Consider the following 25,000-nt stretch of genomic DNA (forward strand, 5'->3'; position numbering starts at 1 on the left):
AAATAATTATATTTTGTGTCTGTCCCTACATTCTGGTCAACTCTGTTACCTCTGTTATAAAAAAATTAAAAAAAACTGCAAAGCATTTGTAGAAAAAGCATGTGACTTGCACCAAGGGATGTCACTTCCTCTGGTGGGAAACTCTGGAAAGCGTGAAGTATTTCATTATTCTTCTCTCATTCATTTGTACAAAATGTTTAGTATATACCAATAGTAGATTCATTATTTGTCAAATCTATTATTGTGATATTGCAGTGAATCTCTCATTCACTTTTTAAAAAACGATAATATGGTGAAAACCCATAAAATTATGATTTTAGACATGCCATGTGGTATCTGGTTTGAGGTTAGCATTTTGAGATAAAGCACAAAATGGTGGAAAATGTCAACTCTGTTGTCGTCAACTCTGTTATCAACCCATATAAATCAACCCATTTTGTCTGTAACAGAGTTGACAGATTTTTACATTGATGTTCAGTTAGTAAATTGATGTTCAGCATTGATATTTTAAATTTTACAAGTTTAAGATCAGCAAATATTTAAAATGTTGAATTTAAAGTGCCTTCTATGAAAAAAAAAAGGTTTAACAGAAAAAGAAAATTATATATTTTTGTTTTCTTTCTATACTTGAAATGTACCCGCAATTCTGGAATGACCCAAATACTGCAATATTTCATAAATGATTTCATGGTGACTTTATTGTAGTCTAATGTAGCCAGACCCTTACAGTCCACTTTACTGATCACTGCACAGATGCTACTAAAGCTGAAACTACTGTTAAAGGGTTAGTTCACCCAAAAATTAAAACTCTGTCAGTAATTACTCTCTCTCATGTTGTTCCAACCCCATAAGACTTCCGTTCATCTTCTGAACACAAATTAAGATATTTTTTATTAAATCTGAGAGCTGGCTCCCTGCTCCATTGGCTTCTAAGTAATTGAAACTTGCCGGCCCCGAAAGTTAGTAAAGACATCGTTAATATAGTCCAAGTGACTCCAGTGGCTCAACCTTAAGTTTATCAAGTGACGAGAATACTTTTTGTGCGCAAAACCCCCCAAAATAACAACTTTATTGAACTCTTCATTTTCATGAATGGAGGCTCACTATTGGTTGACGCTGGTCATGTGTGTGATGCGTGTGATACTGGCCAATAGTGAGCCTCCGTTCTGACGTACAACCCAGAAGCGCTGCGCTGTTACCAGTCCCTCCAGAAAAACGCGATTATGCTATCGCATAATTCAATGCATAATCAGCCAAAGTCCGCATATTTATGCGGGGGCCATATTTTTTCCAAATACGCCGCATAAATTGCAGATTTCCACGTGCAAAATATGCGGGGTTTGCATGATTTCATAATCCCTGCATTTTCGTTGCAAAAAAGTCATATATCTTAGCAGAAAGTTGAAAAATGTTGCATTTACTTCACACAAGAGCAGCCATTTCCCCCTGTTGCCATGGGAACTTTATGAAGTGACGTTATTACAGTTGTAAGTATATTAGTAGTATGTAAATTTACGTTACAGTAAGAGATTGCATTGGAAGCACTTATTTTAACAGAAGATGTCTGTTTTGTATAGCTACCTCTGTAAAACAGGAAACACATTTTACTTTTTTTATATTTCATTTATTCATTTTTACAGAAGTTGTAGCATATTCCTTTTGTAAAGCTACAGAACTTGTTTGACTCATCAATGTTTGGTAAGTTTGAGCCATGTGTTTATTAAGGTCTGAAATAAAACAAGATGAGAACTTAAATATTCCCAGCACTTTCTGTGATGTAGTATGCTTGCTTATAATAGGAAGTAATAAGAAATTACTCTTTACATTAAGGTATAGCCTAGTGAGAACAGGGTGTTGGGGGAATAATTATTTTTTTTCTCTTTTTCATCAAACCGCAATTTTTGCACGTTCCCGCATATTCCATCGCATGTTTTAAGAAAACGTGCCGCATAATCAAGGATTTTTGCCCACAACAATCACAAAAAAACTTGAGTTTTCTGGAAGGACTGTGTTACACTATGTGAACTCACTCAGAGAAACACAGAAGAAAATGAAGAGTTGAATAAAGTTGTTATTTTGGGGGGTTTTGCGCACAAAAAGTATTCTCGTCGTTTGATAAACTTAAGATTGAGCCACTGGAGTCACTTGGACTATATTAACGATCTCTTTAATAACTTTTCTGGGCCGGCAAGTTTCAATCACTTAGAAGCCTATGGAGGAGTGATCCAGCTCTCAGATTTAATCAAAAATATCTTAATTTGTGTTCAGAAGATGAACGGAAGTCTTATGGAGTTGAGGGTGATTAATTACTGACCGAATTTTCATTTTTGGGTGAACTAACCCTTTATTGTAATTCTTTGTGTTTCTCAGAGAGGTGATTGAGAAGAAGCCGGAGGTGTTTAAGATCGCCTGTCTCACTGACATCAGAGATCTGTTCAGCCCCATCAGACATCCCTTCTACGCAGCCTTCGGCAACAGAACTAACGTGAGGCTTTCTGCAGTATTAGAAACACGTGCATTTCCACGGAGTTATGTGAGAGCCTGACCATATTTCGCGTCTGTGTCTAGGATGCTTACGCTTATAAGGAGGTTGGTGTGCCTGAAACTCGCATATTCACTGTCAACCCCAAAGGAGAACTCATACAAGAAAAGACCAAAGGAAACAAGTCCTCGTAAGTTACATCACACTCACACACACACACACACACACACATTTGTTTTGCTGTACTTGTGAGGACATTCCATAGGCGTAAAGTTTTTATACTGTACAAACTGTATATTCTATTCACCTACACTAACCCGACCCCTAAACCTACCCATCACACACACACACACACACACACACACACACACACACACACACACACACACACAAACTAACTTTAAACCTAAACATCACACTCACACACACACACACACAAAAACTAACCCTAACCCTAAACCTACCCATCACACACACACACACACACACACACACACAAACTAACTTTAAACCTAAACATCACACTCACACACACACACAAAAACTAACCCTAACCCTAAACCTACCCATCACACACACACACACACACACACACACACACACACACACAAACTAACTTTAAACCTAAACCTACCCATCACACTCACTCACACACACACAAACTAACCCTAAACCTACCCATCACACACACACACACACACACACACACACACACACACACAAACACACTAACTAGCCCGACTACTAAACCTACCCATCACACATGTCCACACACACACACACACACACACACACACTACCCCTAAACCTACCCATCACAGAAAACTTTGTATTTTTAAATTTTTAATAAAACACTTTTTAATATGTATTCACACACACACAGATACACATTTACTCACTTCTTCATTCTTCAATCTTCATTGATAATATTCACATATTAAAAAATATATATAATTTTGTTTGACTGGCATTGTGTGTGTGTGTGTGTGTGTGTGTGTGTGTGTGTGTGTGTGTGTGTGTGTGTGTGTGTGTGTGTGTGTGTGTGTTTCAGCTACTCTCATCTCAGTGAGATGGTGGATCACTTCTTCCCTTTCTTCTGTAAAGATCCGACCACATCCTTCGACTGTCCTGAGTTCAGCCATTTCTCGTTCTGGAGGGAGCCGTTGCCTCCGCTGGATCTCGCTGAACTGATCTAGTCTGCTTTAACTCCACACCAATCATCTCTCAGTGCCGATCTTATACCTCTTTCTCAACACTTCATCTTTATATTGAGCCGAATGTGTCTGTGCATTTACAGCGAAACCTGCTGTAGCATTTAAACTGGAGATGTACACACACACACACACACACACACGCACAAGCCTGCGAGTCTACACAAACACAGCCTGATTTATGCAATCGTAATGCTATAACACTACACTGAGCAGCTCTTCTTCCTCAGAAATCCTCTCTTGACCCCACAGATGGAAAGAAAACGCATGAACTGTGTTAAAGCCGCTGTGTGCCTTCACTATTACTATAACACTGAGCTGGGATTCTCATGAATATATGTTCATTTAAACTTCTCAGACAAATAATGGCCTATATGTCAGTTTCAAGGGTTTTTTATTTGTATATTTTAACTTTTCTTCTTCCTTTTTTTACACAATTGATTTATTTGAGTGGGTACTGAAAGAGTATGAGTTTGTTTTATCAGCAAATACTTTATACAACTAAATTGTATTTCTATTTATTTTCAGCATTCAGATTGAGCAAAGACAATCTATATGTATTTGACTTTCCATTTATTGTATTTAAAAGAACTTTGAAACAATAAAAACACTGAGTGACACTTGACACTTCACTTGTCTGGACTTTCAGGAATATAGTTAGTGGTGTTTTCTAAAGTAACCCTTACTTAGGCCTTAAATCCTCAGGTATAGTTCAGCATGGAGACACACCTTTGACATGCTGATTTCAGGAACTGTGACAAAAACTGTACAAGGGATGAATGCAAACTTTGAACTCTGGCTATAAAGAGGGAAACATCAACCAAAAGTTTGTTTAATTTATACTGTGTGTGTGTGTGTGTGTGTGTGTGTGTGTGTGTGTGTGTGTGTGTGTGTGTGTGTGTGTGTGTGTGTCATAGGTGTGTGTGTTGATACTAACTGGCTGACCAAAATATATTTGTTTATGTTAGGTTTCCTAAACTTATTTTAATCCGGTTCTTGTCCACGACCACGTCAAAAATATTTTTGTCAAATAACTTTTACTTGTTAATAAAGGTTGTTATAGTTTTTATTTTTCTGGTGTGATTCAAAATGAAAAAAAAAGAAAGAAAGAAAGAAATAAAATCAGTAAAAGATGAAGGATAGTATCTTATGTGTCTCTTTCGTCTTTGTTTTTATTGAGTGATAAAACAGGACAACTTCTGTAAACTATTGCATCATGTTAGTGTTTTGCTGTTATCTCGTGTGTGTGTGGAGTGAATATGCTTCAGTAAACACGGAGCTGCAGGAGAGTTTGATTAAATAAAGGTGTGTATGGCTGTAAATGCAGGTCACAGGCGCTCCTTCAACCCTGACGATATACTCACTGTCTGTTTTATGAGCAATAATGGGTTACACACACACATAACACACGAGCGATGATGTAGGCGGTGCGACGGACGGTAACGGCAGGGAAACGAAACTGCACCGATTATTATCATCACTGCAGGCGTTAACGGGCGTTTGACTCGATTTAGAAGATAACATTATATCGTGTTGCTGGTGACAGTTCGACATGCATCATCGAGTTCTGTGCGCGTTCTAGGTAAGACATGCACGCTTCTAATCTATGTTGGAAAATGGCTGAACATAAACAGCTAAAAGCGCCCACGTCTTTGTAAAAGGATTTCTACTTTTATACTACACGCGATAAACAGCAGAGCAACATTTAGGAAATGAAAGTGAGTGTGTGGGTTAGTGGTTATATGTTAGAGGAAGGTGTCAAAGTCGAGCATGGTTCACACACACTGTCTGTCAGCGGGTTCGTCTGCAGGTTCATACACTCGCCGCTAGTTTGCGTCCAAACGCTTTATTTTAGCATTTGACAATCTGACCACAAATAACATCCCAGCTAACGTTCTCAGAACTTTTGGCTAACGTTCTGAACAGGTTCTTTCAGAGTTACGAACAAACGTTTTTCCTGAAACGTTAATAGAACTTTTGTTCCTGGTTATCTGGTCTCAAAATGTTAACATAAAAACGTTATTTGGAAAAAAACTGGACATTTTCAACATTCATAGAGCGTTCAGAATTAACGTTTTATTAACTTGATATGGATGTAAGCTAAATGCTGGATGCTGTTTATTTGATTTCAACAAAAGAGGTAGGCTATTCAGAGAGATTCTTATCTGCTAATAAAGGCTTAACGTGGTAGTTCACCAAAAAAAAAAAAAAAAAAGAAGAAAACTGTATCTCAATGTCTAAAACTCTATGTCGTTCCAAACCCGGAAGACGAATTCGTTCATCTTCAGAACACAAATAAAGATCTTTTTGATGAAATCTGAGAGCTTTCTGTCCCTCCATTGACAGCTACGCAACTACCACTTTGACGATTCAAAAAGTTCATATTGAGATCGTAAATCTAATCCACAACTGAGCGGTTTAGTCCTAAATTTTTCTAAAGAGACTCGATCGCTTTATATGATGAACAGATTGAATTTAGGCTTTTCATTCTCATGTTATGCAGCACATTTGAGCTTCACACGAACCATTGAGGTTCATTCTTGTGTTACGCTGCACGTTTGAGCTTCACAAGAACCAACGAGGTTCATTCTTGTGTTACGCAGCACGTTTGAGCTTCTGCAAGAGGTTTGTTCTCACGCATCAAGAAGGTTCGGTTGAGCTTCTGTTTATTTTCGCTGATTAATGTTTATATGTGAATAAAAGCCTAAATTAAATCTGTTCATCATAAAAAGTGATCGAGTCTCTTCAGAAAATTTGGACTAATCCGCTCAATTCATATGGATTAGTTTTACAATCTCTTTATGAACTTTTTGAAACGTCAAAGTGGTAGTTGCGTAGCTGTCAATGGAGGGACAGAAAGCTCTCAGATTTCATCAAAAAGATCTTCATTTGTGTTCTGAACAACAGGTTTTTGATTGGAACGACATCAGGTAAGTAATTAATGACAGAATTTTCATTTTTAGGTGAACCATCACTTTAAAAACTTGGGAAACTTATTTTTCCACATTTATTTAAAAATTCCATGATGAAATTAAAATACATTGAGAAAGTTCATAATTGATACTGGAATTTCAGATGTACTTCTATTTTGGAGACAATTTGCCACATTTATATTTGACCATATATGTAACTATACATTTTCTTTGTCTGTATTACATAGTTACCAGGGACAATCATAATGGCAGACTTATATTCAGAGAGCTGTTTGGAGCCAGAGCTCACCTGTCCCATCTGTCTCCATCTCTTCCTCGACCCCGTCACTCTTCCTTGTGCTCACAGTTTCTGCCTGGTTTGCCTTGAAACACCTGATAGGGATAAAACATCTGGATCTGCTCAAGAACTTTGTTGCCCAGTATGTGGACAGGAACATCTCAGCCCAGAGTCCCTGCCGAGAAATGTCAAACTGAAACAAGTGGTTGAGAACTACAAGGCCAACAGTGCTTTTGGTGAACTTCAGCCCAGCGCAGAAGACAAGATAACCAATGATGAACCATCTTCAGAAGACAGAACAAACTCAGATGAGTCCACGTCAACAGATTGTGGGGAAAACTCTCTTGAGGAGACGGAAGCCAATGGACGGAGGTCTAGATTAAATCCCATTATAACTAGTCTTCAAAAAAAGCTTGCTCTAGTAGATGATCTGGTCAATAAAGAAACGGCTAGAGAAGCTGCGGTCAAAGCGACACATGCTGATCTGAGGAACGATGTGAGCAACGTTATGGAGGAGATGGCAGAGCTCCTGGAGACCTACAGAAAGACTGGAATGAAACTGTTGGAGGTTGAACTGAAGCCCAGGGAAGACGCTGTTGGGAAAAGAGTGCAAATGCTATCAGATCTCCAAAAGCAGCTGAGAACGGCTGAACTTCGGGTCAACGCGTTAATGGGCGAGACGGAAGACGCGTGTTTTGGTGACGTCGAGAGCCAAGTTTCCAGCTTGACCGTGGAGCCTCTGCGGGACTTTCCGAGCGATCTGGAATTATCCCGCAACTTGAAAAAAGTCTGTGAGAAAATCGAGCACCAAAACAACCAACTCCGTCTTGGACTTGGATCTGCTCAGAGGGCTTTACGGGTCATTCTCAACCCATCCGAGGTGACATTCAACCCCGACACCATCCATCCCAATCTGGTCCTATCAGAAGACCTTAAAACCGTGTCTTTCAGCGTCGCCAAACAGCCGTATCCAACCAGTTCTCAGAGGTTTACCAGTTTTTTCCAAGCTTTGAGCTCCCAGAGCTTCGTCCAAGGAGAGCATCTTTGGAACTTTCAAGCCGATGGTTGTCCTTGGGTTCTGGCCGTGTGCTACGGTGAACTTCCCCGATCCGGCTCTAGTAGTGGTCTGGAGAGCAGCGCTGGATCCTGGTGTCTCATGTACTGTGATAACCTTCTGAGGGCGTACGAAAAAGGAAAGGACACGCCACTTAGACGTACGCCATCTCTGAAGAGAATGGAGATACATCTCAGCTTCAGCTCTGGCACTTTAGCGTTTCACAGCGTTAGTGACGTGAGTGGGGATAAAACTCATCTGCATACCTTTACAGTGAGCTTTACGCACCCGGTGTATCTGGCCGTGAGGATGATGTCTGGTCAGCCCAAAGCTCACATAACAGTCAACTAGCAATTTCATACGCCTTACAATGGACTAGCTATTGCAGATGGCATGTTTAAATCTACAAACTCATCACCACAGACTGGTACTTATTGACAAAGTTTAGTGCACTGCATTACAGTTGTGTATTGGGAGATTATTTAAATGGCCATTAGAGTAAACCATTTGTTTCTGCACGACTTTCACCTTGTGCAAATATTTTTTCATTCATATTTGTCCTTTTCTGATGAAGTTATGATGCAATACGTCATTAATGTTCACCTCTTATGCACTGAATGCATCTTGCTGCACATAAATTGTCACATGATGCATTCTGCTTGCAATGTTTAATTTAATCCAAGATTGGTGTTTCTCGACTCATGTGATCCATTTGAGCATGTGACATTAATACAAGCCTACATTACATTTGCTTGCCATTTACAACAATTCTTCTTCTGTTCTTCTAATATGTTTATTAATACCTTTTTTCTGTCTACATTTTAATAAACAGTAGTACTACATTTTTCTAATTATTTGCGTATTGTCTTTTTTTTTAAAACCCCAAAGATTATTTTATTGCAATTTTGACCTTTATTTTGAAGTGTTGCCTGCATGGTGACCATCGACTTTTATTAAGGGTGGGTAGCCTTTTATTTTGAAGTGTCACTTATATGTGGATCTGTGGGGATCTGTGTCTGTGTCTTTTTAGGCTATATAAAATGTTAAATTTTAGTGTGCTTTATTGTCACCACAAAAATATATATATTGGTACTGATAAACAATAGATATGTACGATGAAAATTGTTTTTACTTTAATTAATAGGATTTAAACAATATGTAACAAGTGCAAATCAAAGTAATATCAACACATTAAACAATATATGTGTAGTGCAATATATTATAAACTAAACTAAAATTAAATCAAATAAAGCAAAACCTATGTATTGTTTTCTGTGAGTCTTTTATTATGAAGTGTCGTACAGATGGCGGCCATCTTTGAAACGACAACGCATTCACGCTGACTTTTATCTGACAAACGAATCGCGACTGACGCATCAGTTTCGTTCCGCCTGTAAACAACAAACAACCGACACTCCGACTAAAGTTATTATGCATCAACTAATAACCTATGATTACGTTAATGCTGAAACACACCAGCCTCTGATCTGAGATCATCTTCACTTAAAGGTGAGCTTTGTTTATGAGGTTTATCAGCTGATGTATATATCCGTGCAGTGTGTGTGTGTGTGTGTGTGTGTGTGAGTGAGAGTGTGAGAGAGAATTGTGTCATATGATACATTCCAATATAAACATGACATTCGTGTAATACACATACAGAAATATTATAGTTCATTTGTATTTGGATCAGTATGTGCTGTGTTAGACTGTGAACTGTTATGTAACGTTATATATCTTTAAAAACACAAACACATTCCAGCGGAGGAACTTTGTTACATTCGAAACATTCTGATCCCTTAGAAATGTAACATTTTTAAAAATAAATTGATATAAAATGTCTATTTAAGGAACGATGAACAGCCATGGAATTATCTAAAGTGGGGCAGTGTTGTTTTGGTATTATTTATACACTATATAGTATTTATGTGTATTTTAATTAGTGTTTATTTTCCGTTTTTATTTTAGCTTTAGTGATTTTTGTTTTAAAAAAATAAATTAGCTTTAAAAAGGTTTGTTTGTTGTTTGAATTACAATTTATTTGATGTGAAATTTCTGTGTTTTCGACATAGTTGTGAATCTGATCTTGTCCATTTTAACATTAATAACTCTTATATAAATATATGCTTGGCGTATGAATGTATGTATTGTATGTGTGTAAGTACGAGTGTAAACTGAAGTAGTTGTGTGTCTTGCAGAGGTTTAGTCCAGAATGCTGGAGACCGTGACTGATGCGAGAAGGTTGGTCCATTATGGCAACACCAGTGTGTTTCCCACTGTGGAGAACAGCTCCCAGTTCAACCCGGACCACGAGATCAACATCACCAAACCACACAAGTGTCTGCAGATCCTGTACGACGACATCGGAGAGTCCAGGTAAATGCATTTGCAAGTGTGTATATGCCGTTATGATACATTTGCATTTCTGTAATAGTCTGAAATCATGTAGTCTTATTTGCATATAAGCATACTTCCTTTTTCTAATCTATTGCTGTGTAGTAGAGTGAAGTTGTAGCAGTGTGTGTGTGTGTGTGTGTTTAACCTAGTTATGTTAAATAAGTGGTGAATCTGACTGTAGTTCTCATCTGGGCTCTTTGCCATGTGTGAATGCCTGAAGAATGCAGTTTCTGAGCTCAGTTTTCTCTCAGATACAGATGATCTTGTGTAGGATCTGACAGGAGACGCTTGTGAAGTGTGTGAAATGTGATTTTAGTTGCGGTGGCCGTTTGCAGCACGAGCTTTCAATTCTGCTTTCGTTTCTGTGCCAGTAACGGCTCTATCAAACGGGACAGTCCTCTGTATTTTTATTAAAATTCCCTTCTGGTTCTGCTGGCACTGTTTTGTCTTCCTCTGAGGGTGTGTGTGTGTGTGTGTGTGTGTGTGTGTGTGTGTGTGTGTGTGTGTGTGTGTGTGTGTGTGTGTGACTGTCTTAAAGAGGCTCTTCAGAGACTCCAGATGTTTTGTGCTTCGGTCAAGATAACTTCCTCTCCTTCTTTGTTAAAATCACTTATCAGCAAATTAAATAGAAAGAAAAACAGTCGGTCTAATGTTTGGAATTTCCTTTTTTATCTGAGTAACTTTAGAGGAGTTTTTAAAGCAGACATTTGATTTTTCCTGATTTTAAAGCAGAGAAAGTGAATATAGTGCACAAAAATCAACAGCATTTATTTATATGCAACTTTGACTAGATAATATGTTCATGTTTTGTATTACACATTACTTTTCACAAGATTTGGGTCGGTAAGATTTATTAAATGTTTTCGAAAGAAAAACTTTTAAAATATTATTTCAATCTCAAATCTGTTTTCTGTTTGAATATATTGAATATATTTGTATTATAAAAAAGTGACATGAAATGCATGACTTAAGTAATTCTAAAAAATAAATATTATTTATTTATGTATATTTAATATATATAAATATAAACAAATATATTCTGAATATATTTAATAAATTACATCACAAAATGTAATTTATTCCTGTGATGCAAAGCTGAATTTTCTGTTCAAAGACATTTCTTCTTATTATTATTATTATTATTAATGTTGACAACAGTTTTGCTGCTTTAGATTTTTTTCGTGATATATATATTTTTTCAGGATTCTTTGATGAATAGAAAGTTCAAAAGAACTGCATTTATTTAAAATAGAATCGTTTGTAACATTATAAATGTCATCACTGTCTCGTTTGATCAATTTAATGCATTCTTTCTGAATAAAAGTATTAATTTCTTTTAAAAAAAAAAAAAACTTTTGATCCATAGTTGCCTCAAAACAGGTTTATACTCAGAATTAGACATTTTGCAATAATACAGGACATAAATATTATATAAACAAATAATTCCATTATGCCTTTCATTACATAGTTGAGTTTCATACAAGTTTGGTCTGTATAAGTTGAGATTTCTTCATCAAATAAAGCTTAAATTTAAACTTTGTCGACCGCAGGAACTGTGAATACATGTATGTAAACTAGTATAAACATTTTTATACATTATCTTTTTGTTTTTATGAATTTATACAGAGAAGTTAAAAGAAGTTAAAGAGGAAAATTAGTCTGAATTCTGAAACCTAAAATTTATTTGTGAATCAACGACTTTCTGGATCTCAGTTTCGGCGGGTGATTAGGTATTTTCCATCACAGCGTCAAAGTTGAAATTCCAGTTTTTGATGTGTGTGTGTGTGTGTTTTGTGTGTGAGTGAGAGAGAGTTTGAGAGATAGAGTTTGTGTGTGTGTGTGTGTGTGAGAGAGAGAGAGTGTGTGTGTGTGTGTGTGTGTGTGTGTGTGTGTGTGTGTGTGTGTGAGAGAGTTTGAGAGAGAGAGTTTGTGTGTGTGTGTGTGTGTGTGTGTGTGAGAGAGAGAGAGAGAGAGAGTGTGTGTGTGTGAGAGAGAGAGAGTTTGAGAGATAGAGTTTGTGTGTGTGTGTGTGTGAGAGAGAGAGAGAGTGTGTGTGTGTGTGTGTGTGTGTGTGTGTGAGAGAGTTTGAGAGAGAGAGTTTGTGTGTGTGTGTGTGTGTGAGAGAGAGAGAGAGAGAGAGTGTGTGTGTGTGAGAGAGAGAGAGTGTGTGTTTGTGTGTGTGTGTGAGATAGTTTGAGAGAGTGTGTGTTTGTGTGTGTGTGTGTGTGTGTGTGAGAGAGAGAGAGAGTGTGTTTGTGTGTGTGTGTGTGAGAGAGTTTGAGAGAGTGTGTTTGTGTGTGTGTGTGTGTGTGTGAGAGAGTTTGAGAGAGTGTGTTTGTGTGTGTGTGTGTGTGTGTGTGTGTGTGTGAGAGAGTTTGAGAGAGAGTGTGTGTGTGTGTGTGAGAGAGTTTGAGAGAGAGTGTGTGTGTGTGTGTGTGTGTGTGTGAGAGTTTGAGAGAGAGAGTTTGTGTGTGTGTGTGTGTGTGAGAGAGAGAGAGTGTGTGTGTGTGTGTGTGTGTGTGTGAGAGAGAGTGTGTGTTTGTGTGTGTGTGTGTGAGAGAGTTTGAGAGAGTGTGTGTTTGTGTGTGTGTGAGAGAGAGAGTGTGAGTTTGTGTGTGTGTGTGAGAGAGTTTGAGAGAGTGTGTGTGTATGTGTGTGTGTGTGTGTGTGTGTGTGTGTGTGTGTGTGTGTGTGTGTGTGTGTGTGTGTGTGTGTGTGTGTGTGTGTGTGTGTGAGAGAGTTTGAGAGAGTCTGTGTTTGTGTGTGTGTGTGAGAGAGTTCGAGAGAGAGAGTTTGTGTGTGTGTGTGAGAGAGTTTGTGTGTGTGTGTGTGTGTGTGAGAGAGAGAGAGAGAGTGTGTGTGTGTGTGTGTGTGTGTGAGAGAGAGAGTGTGTGTGTTTGTGTGTGAGAGAGAGTGTGTGTGAGAGAGAGAGAGAGAGAGAGAGAGAGAGAAAGAGAGTGTGTGTGTGTGTGTGTGTGTGTGTGTTTGGAAATGAGAGAGAGTGTGTGTGTGTGTGTGTGTGTGTGTGTGTGTGTGTGTGTGTGTGTGTGTGTGTGTGTGTGTGTGTGTGTGTGTGTGTGTGTGTGTGTGTGTGTGTGTGTGGTCTAGTATTGCAGTAATAGCTGTTTTCTGTGCTGATTCATCTAAACATGTTTAATGAACGCTGTCTCCACACACACTCTCTGACGGCGGTCGAGCTTCTGTTCGTCTCTCGTCACGGTTCGTCTCTGTTTGTCCCTCAGGGTTCGTTACTGGGATCTGATGCTGCTCATCCCGAACGTGGCGTTCCTGGTGTTCCTGGTGTGGAAACTCCCTTCTGCTCGCGCTAAGATCCGCCTGACCTCCAGCCCCATATTCGTGGCGTTTTACATTCTGGTAAGCAGCAGAACATCCCGCGACCCCAGACTGCAGTGTGTGAGTGTGAGCTGTGAGTGAGTGACCCTGGACATCCAGAGTTCTCGCGAGAGCACGAGTTGATTTTGCTCAGCGAGTTACTCTGGCGTCGAGTAATGATGCTCATTAAATATGCCCCTCGATCCGAGCTGCACCAATCACATCGGGTTATCTGATATAGGCGGGCCAGAGGCGAGATGACGACAGCGCTGTGACGTCGAAGTCATTAGTAAACGTTGCAAGATGGCTATGGATGAACACCAGTTGTTTGAAACGGCTTTGGCCGCTACACTGAAAGAGTTAGACTTGGCTTTTTCTCTAAAAGAGGAACAGAAGACGGCGCTCGAATCCTTCCTTTGCAAGAAGGACGTTTTTGCTGTTTTGCCGACCGGATACGGCAAGAGTCTAATCCACCAGTTAGCTCCGCTGGTAGCTAAGCGATAACTCGCTGTGATTGGTCGTAGTGTTATCCAGTTGCGTGCAGTGAGATTTTCAAACGCATGCTTGGTGCCGCCCCTCGAGCTGGCCGAGCTTCATTAGTCGACGCCAGACCATTAATCTTTCAGATTTGGGTCTGGATTTCCAGGCTAGAAACCTCTAGCACTAAATCTTAAAGGGACAGTTCACACAAAAATGAAAATTCTGTCATCATTTACTGAGTAAATGCCAGTTGATGTTGGGCAATGTTGTGGTCGCGCCGGCATCTCTTACATTATGAGCGCGCTTGCCACGCGCAACGCGCCTACATTTGAAATAACGAAATTGTAATTGAAATCGGCATTGTAAGCATATGATTTTTTTAAAACTTAGAAAAAATTATTTTATATAAAATTATTAGTGGAACATTTTATGCATCTTTATTCACCTCAAAGCATATCCACTCCCGCGGACCCCAGGTTGGGAACCAATGATTTACTCGCTCTTATGTTGTCTTAAACCTGTATGAGTTTCTTTCTTCTGTTGAACGCAAAAGAAGATATTTAGAAGAATGTCAGTAACCAGACAGTTGATGGACACCATAGTAGGGGAAAGAATACTATGGAAGTCAATGGCTCCCATCAACTCTTTATTTTTTTACCAACATTATTTAAAATATCTTCTTTTGTGTTCAGCAGAAGAAAGAATCTCATACAGGTTTAAGACAACATGAGAGCGAGTAAATGATGACAGAATTTCCTTTTTTTGGGTGAATTATCCCTTTAAATCATGTGTGTTGTTGAGAAGTTTCCCCCGCTGCACTCTTAAGTTGATGAAGGTGTGTGTTCTGTCTCTCCACACCTGTGCTGTGGTGTTGAGTGTTGTGTGTGTGGTGACAGGTGTTTCTCTTGTGGTGTTCAGGTGTTTGTGGTGGCGGCTGTAGGAATCACACGTGCAATAGTCTCCATGACCGTCAGCGCATCCAGCGCCGCCACACTCATAGACAAGGTACAAACACACACGCACAAACATCTTAATGTGGACTTCATAATGATTTCAATCAATCTTTAATTATTTATGGCACTGCATACAACCTAAAGAAGCAATTTGTAGACATGAAAAGAAGTTTTGGGGGTGAAATGTTTTAATTTGTTCCTGTTATCTAAGATAATGCTGTTGTGATTTCATCACATTCTGTTTGACAGGTTTAATGTATTTGACACACTACCATTCAAAAGTTTGGGGGTCAGAAAGATTCTTTATAAAGTAGGCTCGTTTCCATTACAGACTTGCTCAAAACTTTTGCAATTTTTTTTTTTTTTTTCTCTCTTTTTTTCCCTTTTTTTCTTTCTTTTTTTCTAAATGTCGACAAAAAACTATTGCGAAATGACGGCGTTTCCATTAACTGATGTTATGCGACTAAAACGTCATTTTTCCTCTCGCGATAATCATTCCAAAAATCATGGCGACGGATGTTGGTAGGTTTACATATCCCAGCCACCGCACTAGCTATTATTATTAATAGAAGGAGACGTATGTGTGTTATCCAATCAATAATGGCAAGGAAAGACCCTTTATACTTGTGAGCGGCTCGTATGAGGGGTTTCTGGGTGTTTCTCCCTCAGATCTGCTTCGACTTGTCTTGATTGTGGCATTTATTTGAAGTTGAGAATCCAGTATTCCTGTAATTCTTTTGTCTTTTATTAATTTAATAAAGAACTCTCTCGTATTCTGTCCAAAAATCTACGTCAGGCGACTGTAAATGTGCAAAAACTGTTTCCATTGCAGTTTTGCGAAATATTTCTTTTTCGAATTGCCTGAAAAACCTCCCAAACTTTTGATAAATGGGAATTTTTGCGAAATTGACGTGTTTCCATTGGGCGTATTTTCAATTCGCAAATTCAATTTGCGCAATTTGAAGGGTAATGGAAACGCGGCTATTGTTACAGTGTAATTATATATTTAAGTACTGAGTAATATTAATTAACTACTTGTACTTACTATAGGGTTAGGGTAGGATTAGGGTTTGGTTGAGGGTTAGTTGCATGTAATTATGCATAATTTACTGTTATTACTATGGTAAGTATATGTAACGTAACAAAAACCACTTCATGTGAGCGTAAAAACTTGTTTGCGATAAATGGGAGTTTTTGCGAAATTGACGTGTTTCCATTGGGCGTATTTTCAATTCGCAATTTCAATTTGCGCAATTTGAAGGGTAATGGAAACGCAGCTTGTGAGAAATTAATACTTTTATTCAGCAAGAAACATTAAATTGATAGAAAGTGTCAGTAAAGACTTTTATAATGTTACAAAAGAATTTCAAATAAATGCTGTTCTTTTGAACTTTCTATTCATCAAAGAATCCTGAAAAAATGTATCAAGGTTGGTTTCCACAGAAATATGAAGCAGCGCAACTGTTCTCAACATTGATAATAATCATAAATGTTTCTTGAGCATCAAATCCTCATATTAGAATGATTTCTGAAGGATCATGTGACACTGAAGACTGGAGTAATGATGATAAATTCAGCTTTGATCACAGGAATAAATTACACTTTACTGTATATTCACATAGAAAACAGCTGATTTAAATTGTAATAATGATTAGATTGTGAAATTATATGTTTTTTATATAACAAGTGGTTGAAGGGACAGAAAGTTGAGTTGAAACACAAAGTTATTACATTTATAATGATGGATTATAAAAACAAACATGAATTTCTTTAGAATACTGTGACTGATGAATCTTTCACAATCAGACCCGGAACATGAATAAAGAGAGTAAATATAGTATGTTTGGATTTCATGTTGACGTGTGGATTTGGTTTGATGATGCTGTAATGAACACAGTTGTGATGTGAATCCATGTTTGTGTGTTTACAGGTGCTTTGGGAAATCACAAGGTTCTTTTTATTGGCTACTGAGCTCAGCGTCATCATCCTCGGATTGGCTTTTGGTGCGTTCCTGCTTTATGCATGTGTATTTTTTGGAACATTTCCATGTTTTATGAATGTACTTGTTGTATTGTAACTTATTGTGCAGTGAGAGCCTATTCAAATAAGTTTTTTTTGTATGTGCTGCACTTCCTGTTAAAGTGACGTGTTTTATGATTGTGTTTGTTCAGGCCATCTGGAGAGTAAGTCCAGCATCAAGCGTGTGTTGGCCATCACTGCGGTCCTGTCTCTGGCGTACTCCATCACACAGGTGTGTTACAGAGACATTTACTGCACCAAAAACTCTTTAGTGAACGTGTATCCTTAAAGTGCTCCTATTATGCTTTTTCGGATATGATCTTTCATGTAGTGTGTAATAAAGCTGTTTGTGAATGTAAAAGCTCTGCAAAATTTCAAAGATTAAAGTGCAGATAAATGGAGTTTTTTAGGGATGCACCGATTGGGAAATTTTGGGCCGATACCGATACCGATGTTTAACATAACAACTTGGCCGATGGCCGATGCCGATGCCGATGTTTTTTCTTTTTGTTATTTATTCCTCCTTTTGTGCCACGGAAACATACAAGTCTTTCGGCTCTTGATCACACTATCCTAGAATGAGCACAAATTCAATCAGACCAATTTATGAAACAAAAACAACCTTTAATGTCACTTTCTGGTTGACATTAGTTATAACCTTATTTATGACAAGTTCTTTTTCAGTGGTTATGAGGAGCAATATGAGAGAGAAATTTGGTAATCATTGTCTGACCCAACAAAAAAACATTATAATATTCATTTTATTTTTCGTGTTTGCATTTATGAGGGAAAAAACAACGTGTCAGTTCTCTGTTACGGACGTGAGCGCTCTGAAAGCGGCACTAAGACTGCTTTAAAACTTTCACAGAGACCTCAAACAGAACAGCTGCCTTTCTTTAAATTTAATTTCGTTTTGAATTAATTATATCTTAATTTTAATCAATGTTTCATGAACCAATTGCCTGGATTTAATAAATAAGAATTAAATATAGCAGAATCACGACATGGAGGTGCTAGCGAGTGAACTGGAGTTCGTCTCATAAATGAACCGAAACTCAGCGTATAATGCACATTCACATTCACAGCGTATTTAGACACATTTAGACGCATTCATAATCATTACTTTTACCGGTTCTTTGTGGCAAGCTTTATGCGTGTGGTCGTGCGCTTGAGTGCGGCTATATTACGTAAACGCTCATTATCCTGTAGGCTATATAAGTAATTAAATTAATATAAAGGGGCGATTTGTCCACGAATGACTTAAATGAACAACTAGCCTACTAGTCAACTAGAAAAAAACTTTTAGTCGGAAGCAGCCCTTATTCCACATATTTTCGAACCAGGCAACAGGACATCTGGGTTGAGCGAGCGACCCTGCGGAATGAACGAGCGGAGCGGAATATTCAGAAATGCGCTCTCCGCTCACGAGCTCTGATCGGAACAAACCCGAACCTCACTGTCTGCTGAACTTGCGCAGAAACATCAAAATATAACCAGTTTTTTAAAATGGTTTTTAAAACTACACTATTTTAGCACAAATTATGAGCTTATTGGCGATTTTTTTTTTAATAATTATTGACAAAATTAGAATATAGTCAAAGTTTTTTTTTTTTTGTTGTTGAAAGTTTTGGGTGGGCCTGTTGAAAAGTGGGGCCGTGCCTGAGCTACAGGACATCGTCTTTCAAAACATAACCTGCGCGAAAGAGAGAAAAAAAATGAATGCGTCATTGTACCCAGCACTTCTGAAAATGCACTTCCGAATGCGTCTCTGTCCCCAGCACATTTCAAACCAAACTGACGCCCATGTGACATCGGCGAATGTCATTTTTATTTCCCGATGGCCGATGGCAGTTAACGAGGCAAATATCGCCCGTTACCGATGTTCAGCCGATGCCTCGGTGCATCCCTAGAGTTTTTGTCTCCTAAAAGAAAGAAGTGATTCTGAACTGAAACGAGTCGTCAGTAATTCCAGTCTCACTTCCTAATTCGCATAATTCCAGCCTCTGCTCTTGATTGGCTGATCAGCGTCTCTTTGCCCCGCCCTCAAACACTGTAGTTTCTCTGAGACTGGAAGAGTTTGGTTTGTGTTGTTCATGTCGAGAAGACGCTGTTTTCTGCTGACAAAGCAAATCCACTTTGATGAGATTGATACGGTAAAACCCACGCCATCGTTACTGTTCGCATCACTGTGATCAAGAGCTGAGATTCAGATATGATAATGAGCGTTTGGTTTCTGAGAGCAGAGCAGCTCTCAGAGAGGCGGAGTTTAGAGAGACTGAATCCTTGATCGAAGCGTTTCAGACACTGAGAGAAAAGAGCTGATGCTGCAGTGGAGATTATGAGGAAATTAAAGTGTTTTTGACCTTGGATGAATGTAAGCCTGTTGTAGGAGACTCAAAAACACAATCAGGAACAAGAAGTTGGATGTTACTTCAGAAATGACTCTGTTTAGCTGCGTAAATTGACTGTAAATCATGTGGGTTATTGCTTTAATACAACATCTCTGGCTTTCTCAGGGGACTCTGGAGATTCGTTTCCCAGACAAACATCTCTCCGCCAAAGACTTCAACATCTACGGCCACGGCGGGCGGCACTTCTGGTTGGCCAGCTCCTGTTTCTTCTTCCTGGTACCTAATTAAGTTCTTATCCTTTCTTTTGAATCCATCTCGAATTTATATATTGATTTATGTTATTCTGCATTACAATCTGTTTTAGGTCTATTCCTTAATAGTCATTCTGCCGAAAACTCCAATCAGAGAGAGAATCTCATTACCATGTGAGTAAAGGCCTCTGGTCTCGTGTGTTCAGTGTTTGTCGTGTGGGAAAGGCGGATTGTTCGGATGATGATGTGAATGTGTGTGTCGTTCTCAGCTAAGAGGGGGTTTTACGTGTACGCTGCGATCCTGTCCGTGTTGAATCTGGTCCAGGGTTTGGGAAGCGCGCTGCTCTGCGCTGAAATCATCGAAGGCCTGTGGTGAGAGCTCATGTCTTTCTGTCAAACATATTCTCCATTTACTTTTTAGCAGTCCAGTTAACAGAGAAGTGTCATTAGCTGTGTTTCCATTCAAAGTTGCGAATTTAGCTTGAAATATCGCGTAAAACATTTGCGAATAAGCAGCGTTCCCATGTGTTCAAGAGAACAAAATCATCTCTTCCTGGGAAATTAGTGCAAATTATCAGTAATAATAATTTCTCTTTTTCCCTCCATCATAAACGAGTGTCTCAGAGCGTCAGACGAAACACAGTAAACGCTGTCATGTTCTCTAGCGTTCGGATGCTGGTGTTCGGGAACACACTCGTGTGTGTGAGACGCTTCTGGAGGGAATTACACCAAATCATTCTGATCACACACTTCGACTCTGGCGTTTCAGAAACACCAAACCAACATTAGAGACGCTGCGACGCCATTGGTCCACTGGTTACTCCAGTTATCCAATCACAGCCTGAGGGAAAGTCACATGAGTTTATTGTTGCACATCGAGGGATTTTCTGGAAGTTTCTTCTTAAAAAAATTAATAAAAAATTATTATTATAGTCTTATTTATGCATTTTTAGAGTTTATGCGCAACTTGGTGTTTCATCCAATATTTTTTTAATGCGATATTCCACGTCACATAGAGATTGGTATTTTAAGATGTATATTTCACAGTGTACTTTAAACAGTTAATTATGTTTATATCTGTTTTATATCATATATTTGCCACTATGTCTTGCTCTCTAGATTTGGAAAATACATCTGAGTGAAGCCTCTTCTAATTTAATATAAAATCATTATTTTGTCAATATTATATTATCAGCATAATGAGTGAAAAGTTTGAGGAATGAATATGAATCTAAGAATGCCTTTGGTTTGTCTGATGATTTGAGAAAGTGACAAAGCCTTAACCTTAAAGTGCCCCAGTTATGCTCTTTTAAAGGTTCCTGATTGTGTTTTTGAGTCTCCTTCAACAGATTTACATTCATCCAAGGTCAAAAACACTTTAATTTCCTCATAATCTCCACTGCAGCATCAGCTCTTTTCTCTCAGTGTCTGAAACGCTTCGTTTGAAGATTCAGTCTCTCTAAACCCCGAATATCTGTAAAAGCATAATTTTTTATATAATATAATGTTTTACCTTTTACTAATTGCTAAAAATGTATGTATGTCTAGGTATGAAGTGATTCCTGATGAAAACAGCCTCTGTATGATGTATTATGTCTGATGTATAGTGACTGTGTGTGTGTGTGTGTGTGTGTGTGTGTGTGTGTGTGTGTGTGTGTGTGTGTGTGTGTGTGTGTGTGTGTGTGTTTGCAGCTGTGTGGACGTGACCACATTCCTGTACTTTTCCGTCTTTGCTCCTCTGATCTACGTGACGTTCCTCAAAGGCTTCTTCGGGTATGTAGATCCTGCTTCGGTTGATTCTGTCACAGGATATTGTGTGTGCATTCGCCCCCTAGACAGACTCATTCCTGTCATATTACAGCGCTGTAGATCTGAAAGCAGAACTGAGCAACTGTAGATGTATTTATGGATGAGGTGAAGCGGCTTCTGTGGTTTTCAACTTCCTTAAAATGCCATTGGATTATGTTTTTTAATATATCAAAAACAGTCATTGAACTGGGGAAGTTATGAGTTGAGAATGTTTCTCTGTGTCAAATCAAACCTTCTGTTTTAAAAGAGCAAGATTTTTGTGATTGTGGTGTTCCCGGTAAATATGACCAGTCTACAGAAATAGCGTATGAATCTCTCGTTATGCGACATATCACCAAATATTTGATTCATTCTTTTTGTCAAATTGTTTTCTTTCAATTAGAACAGGTTTTGTATTTATTTTTGAAACTGACTGATTGTGGGCTCATTGATCTGAGCTTATATTGGTCAAAAATGACACTGAAAATGAACGAGTGAGATCGAGAATAAGAAACATTTAGTGTTCAGGAGCAAGTTCATCATGTTCTCATATTTACATGTGTGTTTGCAAAGATAAAGGCCTTGGACCTGTGCATGTGTGGATACACTCACACACTCTCTCACATACACACACACTCACGCACGCACTCACACGTACGTTCTCATGCACACTCACTCACTCACACACACACACACACACTAATGCACACAAACTCACGCATGCACTCATGAATACACACTTGCACGTACTCACATGTATACACTCACGCACTCATACACACAATCACGCACACACTCACGATCATGCACGCACTCACGCACACGCACTCATGCACACGCACATTCATGCACACACACTCAAGCATGCACGCACGCATACACACGCACTCACACACACACTCATGCACACTCACCACTCACTCACACACACACGCACAAACTTACACACACACTTACATTCACTCACGCACGCACTCACACAAATACACACTCACGCACGCACTCACATGAATACACACTCATGCACTCACACACACACTCACACTCATGCACACACACTCTTGCACGCAAACATGCATTCACACACACTCACCCGGGCACGCACTCACACACACACACACACACACTCATGCGCACGCACACAAATACACACTTGCTCGCACTCACATGCATACACACTCACACACGCAGTCACACACTCACGCACTCACACACACAATCACGCACACACTCACACTCATGCACACACACTCAAACGCACGCATGCATACACACACACTCACGCACGCAAACACACATTCACACACACTCACCCAGGCACTCACGCACACACGCATACACACTCACTCATAAAAGCAAAAAAACAACTTGACAACTAGGCTGAATCCAGTATCTGGTGCTAATGCAGCATAACGAGCGATTTACAAGCACTTTTTAAAAGCCGGCTCATACATATAAGGGAACCCGTGTCAGGGATATACGAGATGACGGCTGTTCTTCTGTGTGTAACGAACTCCCTAATTTCTCTCCAGCTCCGAGCCCAAAATCCTCTTCTCGTACAAGTCCCAGATCGACGAGCCGGAGGACTCGGACGTGCACCTGCCCAACACCTCGTCCTCGGGCCTGAGCCGGAGAGACCTGGACCACGGCTCGTACTCCAGCACGCAGATCGACGGCTCCGGCGCGTACCTGGACGACGTGGTGTCGGGCCCGTTCGGGGGAGCGCACAGCATCAACAGCATCGACAGCGACCGCTGGAGAGCCCTGAACGCATGACCTCTGACCTCTGACCTCCGGGACGTTTGACCTGCTGCGGTTCAGTGCGTCATGTGAATTACAAATGGTTCTCAGTCAGTGCTGTTATTTAAACATATGTATTCCATGAATCCAACATTCCTTGTGTAACAACAGTGCTCTTAATTTTACATCTGTGTACTCGAAGCGAGTTTACTGGACTTTGTGAAGTGCATAACCTAATATATTTCTTCAGAAATGCTTTATGATCTTATCTCTAGGTGAGTTCAGACTGGATTAGCTAGATGTGCTACTGATGCCAGTTTTTGATGTTTCTTTTCTACCATTAGGGGTGTTTTGCACTGAAAGTCATTCATTTTGGTGCATGTTGTAATTTAAAGGCCTAAAATCTACCTTGACTTTGTTCATATGCTTTATATGCTGGGCGTTCATCTGTTTCTCAGTGCTATATCATAGTGTTCTCTTTTGATTTTTATTTATTTTAGTGATACGTTGAATTTCGTTTTAGCCTGTCATTAGATTTGGGCTCAGTTCTTAAAAGTTAAAGCTTAAATTGTGAGCCTGAACTTTGACCTTCTTTCTAACTGACAGTGAAAAAGGAGCAGGCTCAAGTCTGATTTATTATAACATCATTCCATGTGGGAGAAAAACTTGAGAAAACAGGACCGTACTGAGAAAGCATTTGACCCGCTTTGCTTTATTTGATAAAAATACTGCAGCGTAACTTTTTCTTGGTGCACACACACACACACACACAAAAAAAAAAAACGCCAGCGTTTTTGGAAAACACTATAATTCATCTTCAATTAAATTTGGTATGAGTAAAATGCTTGCTTCTTATTGCTTATTTCTTTTAATATGATTTGAGCATGGAGAGAAAATGTTTTATGATAAAAAATGTTATCCATTTAGAGATGTGTCTGGATGCTCTGCTTTGTTTTTTAGCACATCAGTAGATTCAAACTAATTTTTTGCACTGCAATTCCACTGTAAGATTGCTAATATTATCTGAAAATCAATGCAAATTGTCATATGCTCTTACACTCTGCCTGTTTATTTCATCTTCTGATTTTGTAGCCTACTAGTAGTAAGCATTTCTCAAAGATATTTTATAATTGTATCTTTTCTGAAATGCTTTCTAACAGTACATTAGATGTATTTTAATCAGATGAACACTGAAGGCCTGCAAAAATACTTGAATACTGAGCTTCACAGAGGACCGACCGAGGACTTTTATTTTGGAAAATACCTTAAAATGACGTGCTTTTCGTAAGCAGGAACTATCATACGTCATCAGATGCGAATAACGTTTCTTCTACATTTTGACATTCCAGATGAATAAAGCAGTTACCATTCTGTGATCTGTGCCTTCATTCTTATGTCATTAAATGGAAAATGCTTCACACACTGTCATCACGTGATGTCTATCAAATCCCGACTCAGTGCTGTGTGAAGGAAATAAAGATATCAAAATTATTATGTCAATAAAATTTACCGTACGAAATAAAAACAGAAAATCTTGATAGATAAAAGATACATTTAATGGAATAAAAAAAACAAGCAAAAAGAAAGGAAAAAAATCTAAGCGTATTATTAATATTATTTGAGGAACATTACATTATAATAAAAAATAAATGGTGAAATAAAGTTCATTTCTCAAATTTTCTTATTTCTGTTTAATATAATATTTAAAAGGGTAGTTCATGAAAATTCTTTCAT

General features: G+C 38.8%; 3 protein-coding genes across 6 annotated transcripts in view; all 3 read left to right on the plus strand.

Annotated features, from left to right (window-relative positions):
* Positions 1–4,762, plus strand: part of LOC311092274 (phosphatidate phosphatase LPIN3) — a 28,249-nt gene extending 23,487 nt beyond the window's left edge. For all 3 annotated transcript variants that reach the window (XM_084128856.1, XM_084128855.1, XM_084128857.1), the window contains exons 18-20: positions 2,371–2,485; positions 2,569–2,672; positions 3,534–4,762. In XM_084128856.1, coding sequence (XP_083984982.1) covers positions 2,371–2,485; positions 2,569–2,672; positions 3,534–3,678 — 364 coding nt within the window. In that variant the 3' untranslated portion in view covers positions 3,679–4,762. The remainder of the gene's footprint in view (positions 1–2,370; positions 2,486–2,568; positions 2,673–3,533) is intronic.
* Positions 4,763–4,952: 190 nt separating this feature from the next.
* On the plus strand, positions 4,953–8,808 carry trim107 (tripartite motif containing 107). Of its 2 annotated transcripts, none has more exons than XM_084128862.1 (2): positions 4,953–4,998; positions 6,854–8,808. In XM_084128862.1, the coding sequence occupies exon 2, from the start codon at positions 6,872–6,874 to the stop codon at positions 8,306–8,308; it is 1,437 nt and encodes a 478-aa protein (XP_083984988.1). In that variant the 5' UTR covers positions 4,953–4,998; positions 6,854–6,871; the 3' UTR covers positions 8,309–8,808. The 2 variants fall into 2 exon arrangements, with proteins under 2 accessions (XP_083984988.1, XP_083984987.1); XM_084128861.1 differs by lacking the exon at positions 4,953–4,998 and adding an exon at positions 5,075–5,275.
* Positions 8,809–9,292: 484 nt separating this feature from the next.
* tpra1 (transmembrane protein, adipocyte asscociated 1) lies at positions 9,293–24,642 on the plus strand. The gene is made up of 11 exons (XM_084128863.1): positions 9,293–9,466; positions 10,153–10,330; positions 13,594–13,726; positions 15,083–15,169; positions 17,048–17,120; positions 17,289–17,368; positions 19,653–19,763; positions 19,852–19,912; positions 20,008–20,110; positions 21,431–21,511; positions 23,059–24,642. Exons 2-11 carry the CDS (start codon positions 10,167–10,169, stop codon positions 23,300–23,302), a joined length of 1,137 nt encoding a protein of 378 aa, XP_083984989.1. The 5' UTR covers positions 9,293–9,466; positions 10,153–10,166; the 3' UTR covers positions 23,303–24,642.
* The last annotated feature ends 358 nt before the right edge of the window (positions 24,643–25,000 follow it).

The sequence above is a fragment of the Abramis brama genome (genome assembly GCF_963993115.1).
Source record: "Abramis brama genome assembly, chromosome: 11".
Classification (NCBI taxonomy): Eukaryota; Metazoa; Chordata; class Actinopteri; order Cypriniformes; family Leuciscidae; genus Abramis; species Abramis brama.

What these genes read in the sequence shown, in the direction of transcription:
- trim107 (XM_084128862.1), top strand. Translation starts at nt 6,872, where the DNA reads ATGGCAGACTTATATTCAGAGAGCTGTTTGGAGCCAGAGCTCACCTGT.
- tpra1 (XM_084128863.1), top strand. Translation starts at nt 10,167, where the DNA reads ATGCTGGAGACCGTGACTGATGCGAGAAGGTTGGTCCATTATGGCAAC. An exon ending in CATCCTCGGATTGGCTTTTG is followed by an intron (nt 17,121 to 17,288) that starts GTGCGTTCCTGC and finishes GTGTTTGTTCAG; the next exon opens with GCCATCTGGAGAGTAAGTCC. An exon ending in GCTCCTGTTTCTTCTTCCTG is followed by an intron (nt 19,764 to 19,851) that starts GTACCTAATTAA and finishes AATCTGTTTTAG; the next exon opens with GTCTATTCCTTAATAGTCAT.